Below are 16,791 nucleotides of genomic sequence, written 5' to 3' on the forward strand. Positions count from 1 at the left end.
AGATAACCAGTGCCTACAAACTCAATTGGTGTATTGTTGTATTAAGATTGGCAGCTGTCAAATTACAAGATAAGTTACGACTTAAACATTCACTTTGTCCGGCGCGATCAGACATTGTAAAGAATTACATTAATCAAAATCATACGGCGGTTTAAGCTTGTGCAATTTGTCGGTAATATGTTGTAAATATTATTTTAGTAAATGACATGTGGAAGATTAATATGTTTATTTTTAATTTAGACTTTTTGCGACTAAGTTTGAAACAGTAGCAATGCAAAGATGGTTAAGCAATCAATCACTCTGCTTGCGCATGGTTATTGGCGATTCAACGATTAAGAAAATTAATTTAGAAAGATTTGACTACTGTGAACTGCGTGTGCTGCACGGTAAATTGTCGTATGTTAAACCTGTAAACATAAGCATCCTGGGACGATCTTAGGCTTGCAATAGGATTATTTGAGGCAAACTAAGTGTAGAAGGAATTTAGAAATCTTTAGAGAGGCTGTCTTATTGGCAATCATTTGACAGCTGTCACTAATTTGCGTAGTTATTCCCTACTGTGTCTGCAGTGTCAAAATGCTTTTATCACGTCTTACAACAATACAGTCTTAATTAAAATTTACTATCGAAGACGCATTGTTCAGTACAAATAAACATTAGATTCTGCTAATAAATCGGCTGGCTACAATTTATTTTGACACCAACCTCGGCTAGGCATCCGTTATCATGACCATACCCAATGCGGCGTCGATCTCCTAATGCCGATTATTTACAGTTGCTTGCAAATAAATAGTGTTCACTTTATCAGTGTGTCGAAAAGCGGTAGCGCGGGTAAACTGTACGAATAATAATAATCTGGTTTTAAATCAAAGTTAAGTTGTATTTACGATGTTCAGGGTTGACCGTGCCTCGACACAGGAACCTTTCCTAGTTAATTTTATCTATTCACGTTGAATGCTAAACTTTACACTTTATAAATTGTGTTACTTTGTATGTAATTTGTAATACCTGGGAGTATTGAAAATTATTTCAATAATTTAAGACAATAATTGTCTTAGTTATGTTTAACACGAATATCTAAAGTAATTCGCGGGAAAACATCAGGTAAATATACACATTGAAACTGCCCAAGTATTTCTCAATGTTTGTCTCGTTTAAGGATAAACGGCGCTACGGGGCATGCGATAATCTTTCAAATTAAGCTATCAGTGCTGTACAGTAATTTTGTAATCTATAATGTATCGTGAATTGCTAATTCGACGGATTCCATTAATGCCGCCAATTGACTAGAGATATAATTTACGCGGAACGTAAAATGTTTAGTAAACTTCATGCAAAAATGTGAATTAAAGTCTGGGTTACGAGCAATATGACGCATTTTACAGGACAAATAAACACAGTTTGGGGGAAGTTTAAAATACATTCGGGTTTGCCAGATTCAATAAATATCGTTCCGTCGTACTAAAGCTATTTCAGACGGCTAAAAGTCTTAAAACAGCAATCCAAAATATTTTGCATTCTTTCGAAATTTACGATTGTGTTTATACCGCATTCTGGGTTCGTTTGAGTGAGGTATTTTACGGAAACTGTAAACTCATATTAAGATGCCACTATGATGGTTTGCAGGTGAGTTCGTAGAAACTCTTAGCATTGCGTTGCCCCTGACTTTGTTTGCGCTAACCCGCATTTGTGGAGCGCGCTCCCCGCACTTCCCGCAAAGCATATAAGCCTTCCAAACTGGGAAAATTTATTCTAATACCTGTTAAGTTTTATTGCCAAAAGCAGAAACAGACATTTTCTTCATTAACTAGTGTTTACGCAATGTTCTGTTTTGATTTACGAGAATTGCCATAATTAGGCTACGTCGATGAGAAAACACGCGTTGGATTTTTAAAACATTTTGTAATGGTCATTGTATTTTATGTTTCCCTAAAAACAAACATAAAAATATGGAAGTGGGATAGTAATTAAGTTTTATTGAAGCTTAGGAAACGGTTAAGTTCTCTCATGTTATTTTCACGCAGCTCTTGCAAATGCGATTGATATGTGTATCTACAAAATTTGTTTGCTATGCTGAAAATATTATATTGAAGGCAATGTTGATTTATAATAATGCATGCTATCACTACCGTTAACTCTACCTCTGGCGGTAGTGTGATGTCTCTAATGCAAGTGATAGACATGTGGCTTTTGACAAAAGCTAAGTACTGTCAATTTTGGTGGTAATTGCTCACGCACCCTGCCACGGAACCCCCACGGAGGCCGGTCTTTAACATTGTAAGACCAAAAACATGTAGGTAAAATGCAATTTTAAACGATGAAACAAAGTCTGTTTTAACGACCAGTTCTACAGTCTGTCAGCCAGTAATGATTGATTGGCATTTGAGCTTCAATAATGTTTGACATTTGACTAAACTGCTGTCGAAGTGCTCGTAATGCGCCAACCTTCAAGCCTTTGAAGTCAATGCTCAGTTTGATGTAAACTTCAAATCGTCTCGTAAATATACCACATTACTGATTTTACTATTGAAATGATTTGGGCTTAGAAATTCTTGGACGAACTACTGGGATTTTGTACCTATAAAATAAAATTAATTCCTTATTTGTATGTACCATACCAACCTGTGAATTTTTTTGCTGAAAATAAGGCTATTTAATTCTGATCAATATTATCGCTAATGAAATGCACTGCACTTAGTTTCTTGCAAAACGATAAAACATAATAGATACTTTAACCTTTCATGGAAAGGTGTAGATTATAGAAAATTAGGTGAAATAAAATAACCTTTTTAAACGGATAATTCTATAAAATTATCTCGTTTCAGCAATCATAAATTTTATGGTCCATTGTGGTCATAATATGCGGCTAGTGCATCGCATTAACTTCATTGTGGCACCTTTGCTCATAACAGGGAACCATTTTATATATTTTATACGCCATTTTGAAAACGTTAATGGAATAAATTAAATAACATTATGAGATCTAATTTATGAAATTAAAATTGAGTTAATTAAATAACTTCTCCTTTATTACCAAAGCGCCCACTGTATTGCCAGTAAATAAATACAGCTTGTACCAATAAATGTTGCCAGACCAATTAAATCATTTGAGAGATAACCCACAGACCGCGTCTGCATCAGCAGCTAATTACTTTCCTGTTCAAATTTCCTAGACGCTAGTCGTTTCCAAATCTGGATTGTTTATGTTTCTCAAACTCTCGAAGCTTGTTTACTTTAACTGTAGATCTAGTGCTTGAGAAAAGTCTACCGTGTGTTTAGTGTAATTGCCTTTCTCGTATATGCAGGTTATTGTGTATGTATAGGTAATTTAAAATAATGACGTAGACATTTACAACATTGTTCGAAAGATTATGTTTATTCTGTATTAATATTTCTAGGATATTCAGCAAGGACATACTAATGAAGATATCTAGTTACCTATTCTTCTAACTTTTAAAAGTTGTGCGTTTTGAAGACTTTTTATTTGGTACGTTGTTTTGTCGTGAAAACCGATAAATTTAACTATGCCTACTATTTCAAGGACACTGTCTATTGTTAGAAGTTTGCCTTTCTGTGGAATTTTAATTGTTTCTTCCCGAGCAACATTCCGGTGTCTATCAAATGGGCTATCGTTGATCAAGCGTAGGACCGCTACTACGTGACTCCGTGCAATGTCAATCATATGTAGGTGCAGACTATGCTTTTTTTTTTTCATTTGTATGGTCTGTACAAAATATTTCTCTATCAGTTCCTTAACGAACTTTTCTGGGGAAGTTAATCTAACTTTATAGCTAATTTCCGCTGTTAAGTTCTTATCTACTTAATGTGTAAAGATGAGATATAGTTCTCATAACTATCACTACAGTCTATTTTATATCAGAACTTCGTGATAGGTAATATACAAAAATTATTGTGTACATTACATAGAACGTTGCGATTAAATTCTATTTGACCTGTAGTCATTATATTATCATTTATAAACGCAATGCCACCCATACTGCTAAACACAACAATTGGCGCAAAACCTAAGTGTTCGCTCGTTATGCCCTAACGGTGCAACCTTAGAGCATTTAAATAACAGGAGACGCCATTACCGAGCCTACACCTTTGCCAGAGCTATGAACACGCATCGCTCATCACAAGTGTGCGTCAAGTTTATGCTTGAGTTTGTCAATTTTGTCAATGTAATATATGTATATGTGTAAACGAAAATGCACAAGTGAGCTAGGTATTATTTTTTGTCGCATTGCCTCGCCTCCTGTTGCGCGTAAATTGGCAAACTTTTATATTTACGGCCATTCCCAATATTCTATATATCTGTTGTTTTGCTTACTAGGGATAAGTGTTTCACATGACTCCAAAGAAGCTAAAGTTAAAATTCTATAGCTAGCAATCAAATCAATATTTGGATAAGGCCGATAAGAGATTGGTGCTCACGGCGGGTCCGGTTGGTCAATACTCTAAGAGTGCAACTTAGCAACGTCTAAACACGTACTAAGCACATAATGTTGTACAGCATCGCCCCCGGGCGGGTGAAGGTTCAGCTGGAACTGACTGCTTGTAATTTAACAATTAGTCACTCTGATCGGACAATCACGTTTCACGCTGCGCCCTTTAACTAGCATTATTGGGAGGACTAGTGAATTAATGCGGGATGTGTTGTTTTGAGTATTATATTTGTTAGTACCTAAATAAGACAAATATGAGCGTTAGAATTGAGCTTAAAGATTTTCAGGCCTTTGTATTTTTTTAGCAAATGCTTCAAATGGCCAAAGAAAACAATCTTAACCTTCTTGATATTTTTTTTATTTGAATTCATAAATCGAATAGCTGCTGCATAGTTCTATTGTCTTCCTCCTCATTCTTTAATTTTCTACATTACGTCATTGATATGTCTTTTGATTTTAAACATCGAATGTGTCTTCACTGAAAATTGAAAACATATTTTCCTCTTTCCTATCTATTAATCTATGTTAATCATTTTGTGTGTGACGTCACTGACATGTCTTTTGTTTTTAAATCAATCACGTTTTAAATATGGACAAACCAATCTGCTATTCTACTAGATAAGTAAATTAAGATTTATTTAACCGACAAGCTATAAAATTGGCGCTAACTAAATTACTAAACGGAATTACAGTTAAGTGGTACATTAGAGTTACTCGGTACTAAAGTTTATGATAAATGTTAGTACTTTTATTAAACTGTTGGAAAGGGATGTTTTGTAATAAAGTTTTATCCGTTGTGAAATATATTAGTCGCGTTGTTTTCACATAATGTTTTTCAAACTTTAGTATAGGTACCTAATGTATAGAAACGTATAAGGCTGCCTGTCCACCGGAGCGGAGCTAGGCTGCAGAGTCGAGAAATATTAACCAATAAGATTGAGGAGCGGAGATTTTGTGCAATCCTATTGGTTAATATTTCTCAGTTTCTCCACTCCGCAGCCTAGCTCCGCTCCGGTGGATAGGCAGCCTAAGTCAAGTATGTACTTTTAAGCTAGAATATTTATGTCTGGATCATTTTTACCGACACTAAAGACAAAATAAAATGCGTAGATATTTGATGAAGAAATAAGTCGATGAGCAAAAGTGTATTTTTATCTTATTTACATTACCTAACCTTCTACATAAAAGCCTGCTCTAGACCACAAAGACGGTCCATGAAAGGAAATTTCTATAATTACCATGTTGTATGTACCGGTTCATTCACCTGTGTAATCCCTACCTCGCCCTTTACATGAAGCATTTTGGCCCTTCTATTCATATCTCAACAAATTGCGTCGTATTATCAAACCACGGAGTAAGGAATGATGACCGGAGATGCCGTCGTGAAGGTAGGTCTTGGTCTTCTTCTAGGTCAAACACGAACGGTGGAGATGACCAAAACGATCAGTTACGAGTGAAGTAATGAGACGCTCGGGTTCTTGGAGTCATATTTTATAAAAAATGGTCAAGTCCAAAGCGACAGTAACGTTCCTCGTCACCCGCACACTCGCATTTTGATGCGCTTCTTTCTTAGGAGATATTCCGCTATGGCACCTCCGCTAGTCTTTTTGTTCTCCATGCATCATACTCTCAAAGATTTTTTTAATTTAAAATTTCAGGACAAAAATACACGTCAACACTCAGCAGCCTTTAGAAAAGTTTCACTACAATAGCTGCTTGATATTTATTAAAATTATTTTCTAAAAAGTTGCTTGATATGATTGCTTTTGATATTAATCTGTAAAATATTTTTATTTTAGTCAGATATCTAGACGGCGAATAGATGGCAATGTCCTTGTCTCTTGTGTGTTTTTAGATCTAAATATAGACGAGGGTGTGTTTACTTTTTGATTTATTTTCATTTTGAGAAAAGTTCGTGAAAATCATGGCTAGTATTTATGCTATATTCTCGTTAGTTTTTTGATATCCATTTATTCTACATTATATTTTTAAGTTTAAGGAATAGTGAGTGCACCTGTGTCGTGTCTGCTCGCTAGTGCACTATAATATGTACTCCCAGTTGGCTAATCTTTTTACATGAGAATGGCCGCCGTAGCCGATCATTATCATATCGAATGCATTATCATATTTTTAAGCATTTCATAATTCTAAACAAACATTACAAAATATAGAAATAGTGCAAACTTCTTTTTATTAAGTTGGTTAATAAAAACTTCTTCTTCCATTGTTCTCAATTTCCGCAAAGAGCTCTATGTCCATCTGTCTATCACATCTTTAAACCACATGTCATAATAAAATCTAATTAACTAAATTCTTCACGCATTCTTTCTAATTTACATCGAAATGTCCTTGACTTTCATGGTGTTGACGTCATATCTATGGTAAAATCATCTTGTCGCTATGGGATATTTGAACCAACAGTGATCTGTCTTTTACATCATATGGGGAATAACGTCATTACAAGATTGAATGGAAATTTTCTAATAATTAAGCCGAACTTCAAGAGTTTTAAGACGTATTTTCGATAAGTATTATAGGTACTTCATGATTATTAAAAAAAAAAACACGTAAAATAAATTTTAGGTATAGTTCTTGTCAAATATGTAAGTCTCTCCCAAGTCAGTCCTTTTACGTCTCGCACGTACGCAGTCGTATTTTGTTCCTTTATTTTGACTACCCTGAAATCGTTGTTACCGACTTCAGAACGCTTTCTCAAACCACCTGCCGGCCTCTTAAGCATACAGTCTTACCGTTCTTTGTGCAGATGTCAATTTTCAGGGTACTGATTGACAGAACTGTCAGACAAGAACGGCGGTCACACCGTATTCCTTTGAAAACTGATAGATGTCACATTCAGTAACCCTACATCTAGTTATATCATACTTTATTATTTGTCCGTCTACGTTAACAATCTGAAATTCCAATCAAGATTCTATGTCAAACGTAATGAATGAAAAATGTGTGCTCAATTGCCCACATTTTCTTTGTTGGATTACGACCCCTGTTCTTAGAATCCGTGAGGCGTGCTAAGTAGACCGCATATGACAGGTCAGGAGATACCGTTAATTAATTTATGTTCTAGAGTTTAACAATGTTATCGATGAAGCTCGTATCACGTCATTCCTGTAAGGATATTAATTTAGTGAAGGTCAATCGTGAGTGGGTCAAACTAGGATTGAAGGAATATTGAATTACCTACTGATTGTTATTCAAGGTGTGGAAAAGCATTGAGTAAGATAGTAGATCAAAACGCTTTTCCTTACATAGTGGTTTAGACACGCTTACTTTTCCAAGCAAACTGTAGACTATTTAAATAAAGTTAAATATTATCCCGTATTAAAATAAGTTATGTCCTTTATTGAAATTATACCTATTATATATCTACCACTTAATTTAGATTCAATGTTTTCCATTTATTATTAATGTAAGCGTTTCAAACATAAGCTTTTACACATAGCAGCTTAATAATATATTTCCTTAAATAACTTAATTCAATAGTAGGTAAACTAGGAATTTGATTCATACTTTCTCAAAATGGCTAACCACAGTTTAATGTGTCACAATTCCAGGGTAATTAAGTTTTTAGTGGTTTTTACAGTCATTATATTGATTGAGTCATAGTCAAAGGTATCACATATATATTTTATTCTTAACTCCAGACATTTTTAATTTATGTTTACTAATTTGTCTGCAAATAAAATTGCAATTTAATATGAATTTGTATCTTTAAAATATGATTTTCATGTCTAGAGATTTTAATGAGACCAAGATTAATTTCTTCAGCTCAATATTACGTTACACTGAGATATTTTTAGAAATAATTTATATTATCTCATATGTCTACTATCTCAACAGAAAAAGGTTGATTAAAATATATATTCAATCCTAACTACAAATAGTGCATTTGTAGTGACTTTAGACGATGGTTATAATATATTAATTATACCTGTAGGTATATGATACGAGTGAAAACCTTAGTTGAATATCATTTCAAGTGTATTTGTTAAAGACAATCCAGTGTAAAGAAAAAAATATCAATATGTATCATTCAGTGGATAAGCAATTTGCGAAAGAAATATGCAATTTAAAGCAAAAGCTTTAGCGAATGAATTCAAATATGTTCTTTCACTCACATAAACAAAGTGAGATTGTAAATACTGTCCGCTTAAATTTGTCACTGTTAATTGGCAATAAGAATAAAACATTTAGTTCAGATGCAATAAATGCGACGTTTACGAGTTCGCGTGCCTCATTTGTAACAATTCGAACTAGAGAGCTTCAGGGTGCGTTTGGATCGAAAATGAATTTGCTACTATGCAGCGAATTTTTAGCACTAGCCTGCCATAGAACACAGTGGGTCTTATGCAGGATTACGATGTTCAATCCCAGTCGTAATGTTCTAGTCGTTGTTCAGTTTTCTCCATGCTAGTCTGATCTAAACAGACCTCAATGTGAAACCATCGCTTTGATTGCTCGCCTACACTACAAGACAGATAAGTGGTCGGTGTTTCTAGCGGCACTTTCAATTATGCATGAGCCCACTTTTATCAGTTCACTTAACAACTTGACAAATTATATGGCAGTTGTTGTTAGCACGATTTCTAAGTTTCCCTGAATTTAAATTACAAGTGCCAGCCTTAGGATTCTGCAAATATTTTAGGAGATTAATGCTATTATTTTCTAAGTATATTAAAACCATGTAGACACGAAACTTATTTTAATAGCACCATGCTCGTTCAAGTAAACAAATGTTGACTCAGTAATAAACGAACTGTTAAGCAAGTATGAGTAATTAACAAATGTCTTTTTTTACTACGACTACGGCGAAACCAATTGTGTAAACAAATTAATGTCAGATGTAGTTTTTATTGAAATAGATTGTACTAGTGTAAATCTATAAATTCTAGGAAAACAAATAGAGTAAGAATGACGTGGCTGACACAGAGATGTTTACAAAGGAAGCACTTGTGACTAATAAAAATAGTCGTAAAATAATTAAAATGTTCATCACAGACTTAAGAGGAATAGTTTAAGATACTTCTTGACCAAAGGATCGCTCAGTAAAGGAATTTGCACCGCAACATCTACATAATGTAAGACCTAACATTAAAAAGGGAATTGCTCACTCAAAATAACTAGTAGTTAGTGTACCGACGGATTGGTAATAACCGACCGATAGAAATCGACTAACAAGTCGTACCAGCATCAAGCAGAGCCGGCTTGTCATTACTGTACAATTAATTTGTCGTTCCGTGCAAAGCAAATACGGCTGCAGGCGATTCACCATGCAATGCTTCGATAACATTAATCATTACATTAGTATTGCATTTAATATCAAGATCTGATCACTACACAATTTACTATCAACAGCGGCGGATATCGAAATTACCGGTGTTACTTTTAAAGTCGCTTTAGTAAGTGGTGCTTTGCTAATAATATTGTCATCTACTTGCTTTGCTGTTGCATTAGCAAGTCTTTCTAATGCCTCTAGGGTAAAAACCTGATCTTCTAGATAAATAGATTAGAAGAGGGATCTAAAATCTTTATTATTCCAATTATTGTGTCTTACTTTTTCATGCCCATTATTTTCTTAATTATGCACAACTGCTCGTTTTACAAAGTTAAACTATGCTTTGAAGTTTCCGTCTTCTACGCGTCAAACGTTTATTTTATATGCTGTACTGTTATCGTTATTCAATACAAAGTGGGCAAACTATCGGAGACCGAGCAATCAAATGCTCCGGAACACTCGGGGCGCCATTGAAGTGAATCAAGCTGGTCGATAAGTTTGCGCCCATCTGTGGCTCATTACAGAACTATAACTCCGCCATGTACTCTCCTCTCTGTATTGTTCGCCGTTTAATCTGTCAAGCGATGACTAACGTAAGACCATAAGCTACGGCGCCATATGAAACATAGTCCCGATAGCAAATGTTAACATGTACTCATGAAAAGCATTTTGCGCCTGAATAAATTTACACACGAAGAAATATTTCCTTCTAACACATCGTAAGTGTTGAGAAATCTACATATTTTACAGGTCTTAAAGGAGTGTCAACTGAGTTTATGATTGGACATTATATCCAAAACCTAACTTCAGAATTACGACGTCATAACTTACAGAAATATCATTAAGTATAAATTCAAAAGATACTCGACCAAAACCTGTAATGTGCACATGATTTACAACACCAGTTACGTTGACACTTTCGTTTGGGCAAGGTGAGGTGTGTTTGTAGGAGTAAGAGGGTAGGTAGGGGTCAGCTGAAACTGGTGTTGTCTAGTTGGTGGGCAATCGACAACAATTACTGTCAGAACAATAGCAACCGATCTTTTGTACCGTTAGGAGCCCGCGGCCCCTCGGTCAAGTGTGGCCAGATTCTGCGATACCTATACTGCCTGTGCAGTTGCCCTCTGGACATTAACTATATTCTGGCCCTAAGAATGTCCATAGGTATTTTGTTGTTCACTATCTAAAGTATTTGATACTTAACTGCTATAAGAATTCTACACTGCCAAGTAACAAATCTAGATATAGAATTTTGCGAGAATATCCAACATTAGGAATAGAACACGCGAAAAATCGATCACACTAATGTAGCTCTATTTTCGCAGACGATACATGAATCATGAATCACTTTCTCTTTCAAATCAGGCAGGTGATATATAAATAACCGTGAAATAAATTTCCCAATAGACAGATTTTTACATTACGATGCCAAAATTATCGGTGAATGACGTCAGGGATTGTAGCTAGGCACATAATCCGTAGCCTCGGCCCGATCACATCTTAACGCCACATGTATTGAAAGCTGGACACAGATTTAAACATAATTCATATTAAATATACTCCGCGTCATTTTATTTATTTTACTGTCTGAATGCGATTACCGCTGTGATTTGAAGAATTGAATATTCGACAACGTTTTCGGTTAGTGGTATGTTGTATTTTAGAATAAAGCGTATTGTTTGCAAATAGTGAATTGCTACTCATTTACGAGCTTGTTACTGAAGCCACTGCACAGTGATATTTTTCCTTGTTTACAGGCCAAAGTGTATTGTAGTCCCCAAAAGTTTGAAGACATAGAAGCACCAGGTGTGGAAGAGGACAATACCTATAAGGCAATCAATGACACGACTCGATTATCTAAGACTTCTCTATATTTGAATAACTGGTATAAAACTTTTTCAAATTCTCTTCAACGCCTCCTGTTTGGATACTTCAATTAAATAGTACTAACTCCTACCATTTCCTCAAAACAATTGGGACTTTGGGAGGTCTATAACCGTCTCTAAAAGGATCATCTTTATGTTATGCGAATAAGTTGAGTCAACAGTTTGTTCCAAGTTTTGACTGTAGAGGTAGTACTTCTCGTGAAAGTAGGCACTAATTAGTCATTGTTTTAGTGTAGCCTGAGGGATTTCAACCCCGTTAATTACAGGTTATTCAAATCTTTGTGTTCGGGCTGCTGAATTATTGTAGTTCTGGCTTTGTGTTTCACAGTTGTAATTAGTATTTTCTACTGCAGTTGTTATGAATTAACCAGTGCGAATATTAACAGTAATAATTTTCATTATAACCGACTTATATAAATATTAAGGGCCCGTTAAGGATTTTTATCATGATTTCACTATTCTTTTAATAAATAAGTATGGTTTCCAGTCTAAACAAATACATGAGTACAGGCAAGTCACACGAAACCGCGGGTATCAGTTTATCAAAGTCATTTATATTAAAACCTAGGTAGGTTACACATTCGTGATTCCTTTTTTTTTTTTGTAGGAAATAATCCCCCTCCTCTCTAGTCTCCCATCCTGCATTGCTTTGCTATTGGAGATTAAATTTTGAAATTAGCTTCATATAAACCATGTCAAATTTTGGATCGGTAGATCGGCTATTTCCTTCTAGCTTATTTTGTCCCAGGGCTTCGGTAACTCTTTCAAACAACCCCGCAATATTTCGGTACCCTATACTACCTACAAAACACCCTTAATTCCCAATAGAACCTTTAAAGAATGCACCAGCGTCCCAAGCATGTGGAACAAACTCAATGATACATCAGTCTCGTTACGCTAGGAAGTTGTACCGCGCGGGCCACGAACGCGTCCCGTAGGACATTCCAACATGCATGCTGATTGCTACTGCATAGTTAGAAGTAAGTGCAAGTAATTGGTGTTTGTGCAGATACCTTTATTAGTGAGGTTTAGTTATTTGGAATATAGATTGAAGTGTATGTACCTAGGTGGTATTTTTGTGAAAAATTGTGTGGTGAATTTTGAATTGATGGTTAAATAGGTGAAAGTAATAAAGGACGGACGGAAAAGTAGATAAAAAAATACCGCAAGTGCCCCTTACGTTCTGTCTGTATTAATTCTCTATAATTATGCAACTTTCTTTATAAACAGTGAAAGCTGGTAACAGCAGTTGTAACTACTGTAACTAAATAATCGTAGAAAGAAAACTAAGTACCTACATAAATAGGAAACAATAACTTTTGGGCTTAAGATACAAGTTCTTGTCTTCGTCTATTCAACGATAGATGGCGCTAGTAGACCGACATAAACGAACCACGATAGTTGCTACTTCGAGCATTCATTTCATAGATAAACTAACCAACACTACTAGCCACTAGATGGCGCGCATTGCTTGCATTTTATTTCGAGCTCTATCTGCCTACATAACTCGATTTCACACATATAAGCATCCATAGGATGTTTATAAGTATAGTTCCTGGATTTTCAAGACATTTTATGCATTTCTATTTCATTCTTATTTCGTACATTTCAGAATTCCGTAGTGTTTTGTTTCTGATCGAATTTTTTGTTGTTATTACCTTAGAAGTAGAAGAAATCTTTCACAGAATCTGGAGATTCAATGAGGTGTACTTATATCATGACTTACCTTACAATCTCCTTGCACACATATAGCTCTGAATCCTGGCTTGGTGCATGGAGTTCCGTCCACCACCAGCGCCAATGAGGCATAGAACTGCTGTCCCCGTGGACGACAGTTCAAGGTGCATGGTGAGTCACCTGGAAGTAGAAAAAGAATTAAAGTTTTATTACGTGAACAAAAAAAAAATCAAGTGACAATATTGTCAGAAAGGAGCTTTTTGCAAACTTTTGTTTGTTTTATTCTACAAGTACCTCAAAGTAAAAAATGCAAAACTGTTTTCTTTTGTTAACTTTCTGTAACATCTAGTCTCAAAAAAGAAAGGATTTTGGAAATGATACTGGAAAATATGTACCGCTTGTGAGGAGTAAAATGGCTTAATTAAAAAGCTTACCATCAACATAAGGCACCCAAGTATAGAACCGGCCTCGGAATGGTCTTCTGTCGTACACAGCACACTGTTCTGCGCGGGCGTCGCGAACTGGGCCGGGACATGGCTGTGAACAAAAATGTAAGTTATGTTAACGAAGTCTGTATGTAATGTAATGTGTGCGCATTCGAGGACACCGGTTTCACGTGTCGTCCCAGGCACGGGGATGTTACACCGCCAACTTCAAGACTCCGAGCTGCTTTATGTTTCTAAAACCCACAAAGCGATTTGGTCCCGGAAATCGAACCAGACACCAGTCAGAGTTTATTTCCCTGCATTCTTTTGAGAAATGCAGTACATACACATGCCTCGGCGGAAATGACAATTGCCTGTCTCGTTTCGTAGGTATCAGTGAAGACCGCGCCTCGTCCTCGGCCTTTAAACTAATACTCGACCTGCAATTGCCTATTTTCCGGACTTTGCAATAATATGCCAACTATTCGCATCCTCTCCTCAGTGTAATTAACTAACGCCAAAAATTAACTAGAAATATAAACAAGTGCAAAGCTTCAATTGGGAAATTACTCGTCACATAAACCTCAAGATAGATACCATCTACCTGCGCACATCTAGATATGCCAATCATATCTCCGTCAAACATATTAACACTACCTACAATACTGAGTCTCTTGCGGTAATTATGATCCTTGGCACACAATCCGCGCATGACTAATAACCACTGATATAAGTTGAACCGGTCATTGACCTCACAGAGAGATTGCCGGCTCAACAATGATTTGTATTTATTTAGCGTTGTGTATCGTCATGCCCCTTTCGCTCGCTGGTCAAGTATCTTGCCTCCAGGCGAACAGATAATAGTCTAATATCTTTTGAAAGTTATCCTGATAACGGACACAATAGGAGCGCGGTAGCCTATCGATATTGTAATTTGGTTGGCGATGTTTCTGTGCACGTGCTATCAATGATTGTTGATGTTTGATAGAATGGTTGGAGCGATGGTTTTCTTTTTCATGTTTGATATTGTGACCTTCTGGTACTTTTGGTTACCTATAAGTTCAGCAGGTTGTATATGGTTTCTAGTTTTCATTTGCATGATAAAAATTGACTCACCGTAGTATTACACTCGTGGTATCTTCGTGCTAACCCGGGACAGTCAGGCCCCGAGGAGCCGGGTCCGTGGATGACGTTGCGAGCTCGTCTCGTGTGGTCTATACTGCGCACTAGTTTCCTTCTTTTTCTGCTCCGCCGTAATCTGGAACATTCAAATGGTCACATTTATTGGAATACAGGAATTATGAATTTCAATATTAGGTCATCGGAACATAATTAACAGTATAGAAGAAAAAGCAGACAATTGTTTCTATAACAATGATGTTTTGGATTTTCCTTGCTAGACACCTGAATATATTAAGATCTGTATCTGGTTACACTTGCTTATTGACTTGCACGTCTGTTTCAATATTAATAATGTCATCAAATGACAAGACAGAGTGCCCTTTGACCATACCTACGTCAATGTATTAATTTATCTTAGGCATTCTTATTAAAATATCAATTTACCAAACTTACGCCTAAACGGGAGATACTCCATATAAACTACAATAGTTATCTTTGCTTTAAACATTTACACTCACAAAGCCAAAACCGTCCACTCCGAGTACATCATTTCGAAAGTGGGACAGTCTCCTCACAAGATCCGTTCTGTAATTCCGAAAACCCTCATGAAGTTGATGTGATAGATGTCAGTGGCTAATTGTGTTTGAATGTTTATACATATTAATAGGTACTGGCTAAACTTAGTATGTTAAGTGGAGAAGCTGGGATCTCAGCTATCCTGAATACCGAACTATCATACGTCATTGAGCTCAGTGATTGGTACTTGATCACGTCATTTGGTTTCAGATTGGGGGTATAGAAAGCTCGGGATTGGTGTCGCGGGAGACCAAATCGTGTAACTCAAGTGTTAAGGGTAATATCCCCATTTTCCAATGAGTTCATGATCTAATTTTAGTAACTAAAACTTTATTGTTTTGCAACTGTCTTGTTCCATAGGTTCAATGGGTTGTATATCGTAGGTATGTTTGCCTATCTTCCTTAGCTATTTACTTGAAAATTCTCATTCTACCACTATTTACAAAATTTTAACTAAGAACATCAAACAGCGTTGAGTGTTTATTCTATACAGCTGTTCAAAGTTTTTTTGCAAGAAATTTTAAAATATGCATGTCTTTACATATTGACATAGGTGATCCTTAAATATGCCATGTCTTTGACATTGTCTGTTATTTGTCAGCACGTACTTGTATATCTAAATATATACCTAAATAATAAATGAGAAAAATGATTAAAGACTAATGAGGACATGTTCAGTTTTGTTAATATATCGTCCATTAATTTCCACGTCCATCAAAAACAAAAAAGCTACTTTGAAAATGTCATCAGCTATGTTGGCTCTACTTCACTTCAACTCCCTGGTAAGATCTTGTTATCTTAACGTTAGTTAACCAAACTTTTGGTCAGCAACACCCGGAAAAGGCACGCTCCTTTCAATGAATCATACTTGGTACTTAAAAATGTGACCCACCGCCTACTCTATTGTTCTATTAGCATGTACCTGGCCATACATAATGTGGCAACTGTACATAGCGGCACGCGCTTCTACGTAATGAAACTCATTGTTTCAGCTCATCATTAGTACCAGGTTCGGCCGCTACGGGGCGCCTCACACGACTTTTGTCTAGTAATTAAAATTATGAAACTCGCATCGCCTTATATTACGCCTACGAGTAATTGGTTCAGATATTGATACTTCATTCTCTGCTATGATATGTTTTAATTAGTTGTTCGCGCCGAGCGAGTCATTTGTTTATCGAGATTCCGAATGATGGTTCGGAATGTTTATTGTTAATCGAAAGTATTGGAGTATCGAGAATGCATTCGGCTTCGATTTTGAAGAAAGTTTACAGTGAAATATAAACTTACAGTCAATACTAAGCTTTAAGTAAATTTTTTTTCGCACGTAACTTGAGTTAGGAATCAATATTGGTGTACAAAAACAC

At 35.9% G+C, this 16,791-nt stretch overlaps 1 protein-coding gene across 1 annotated transcript in view; it reads right to left on the reverse strand.

Moving 5' to 3' along the window:
• Positions 1-16,791, reverse strand: part of LOC124638061 (papilin-like) — a 109,137-nt gene that overhangs the window by 34,077 nt on the left and 58,269 nt on the right. The window contains exons 5-7 of the mRNA XM_047174867.1: positions 14,843-14,984; positions 13,736-13,838; positions 13,351-13,481 (exon numbers count right to left, since the gene is read on the reverse strand). Coding sequence (XP_047030823.1) covers positions 13,351-13,481; positions 13,736-13,838; positions 14,843-14,984 — 376 coding nt within the window. The remainder of the gene's footprint in view (positions 1-13,350; positions 13,482-13,735; positions 13,839-14,842; positions 14,985-16,791) is intronic.

This window comes from Helicoverpa zea, chromosome 17 (assembly GCF_022581195.2).
Source record: "Helicoverpa zea isolate HzStark_Cry1AcR chromosome 17, ilHelZeax1.1, whole genome shotgun sequence".
NCBI lineage: Eukaryota > Metazoa > Arthropoda > Insecta > Lepidoptera > Noctuidae > Helicoverpa > Helicoverpa zea.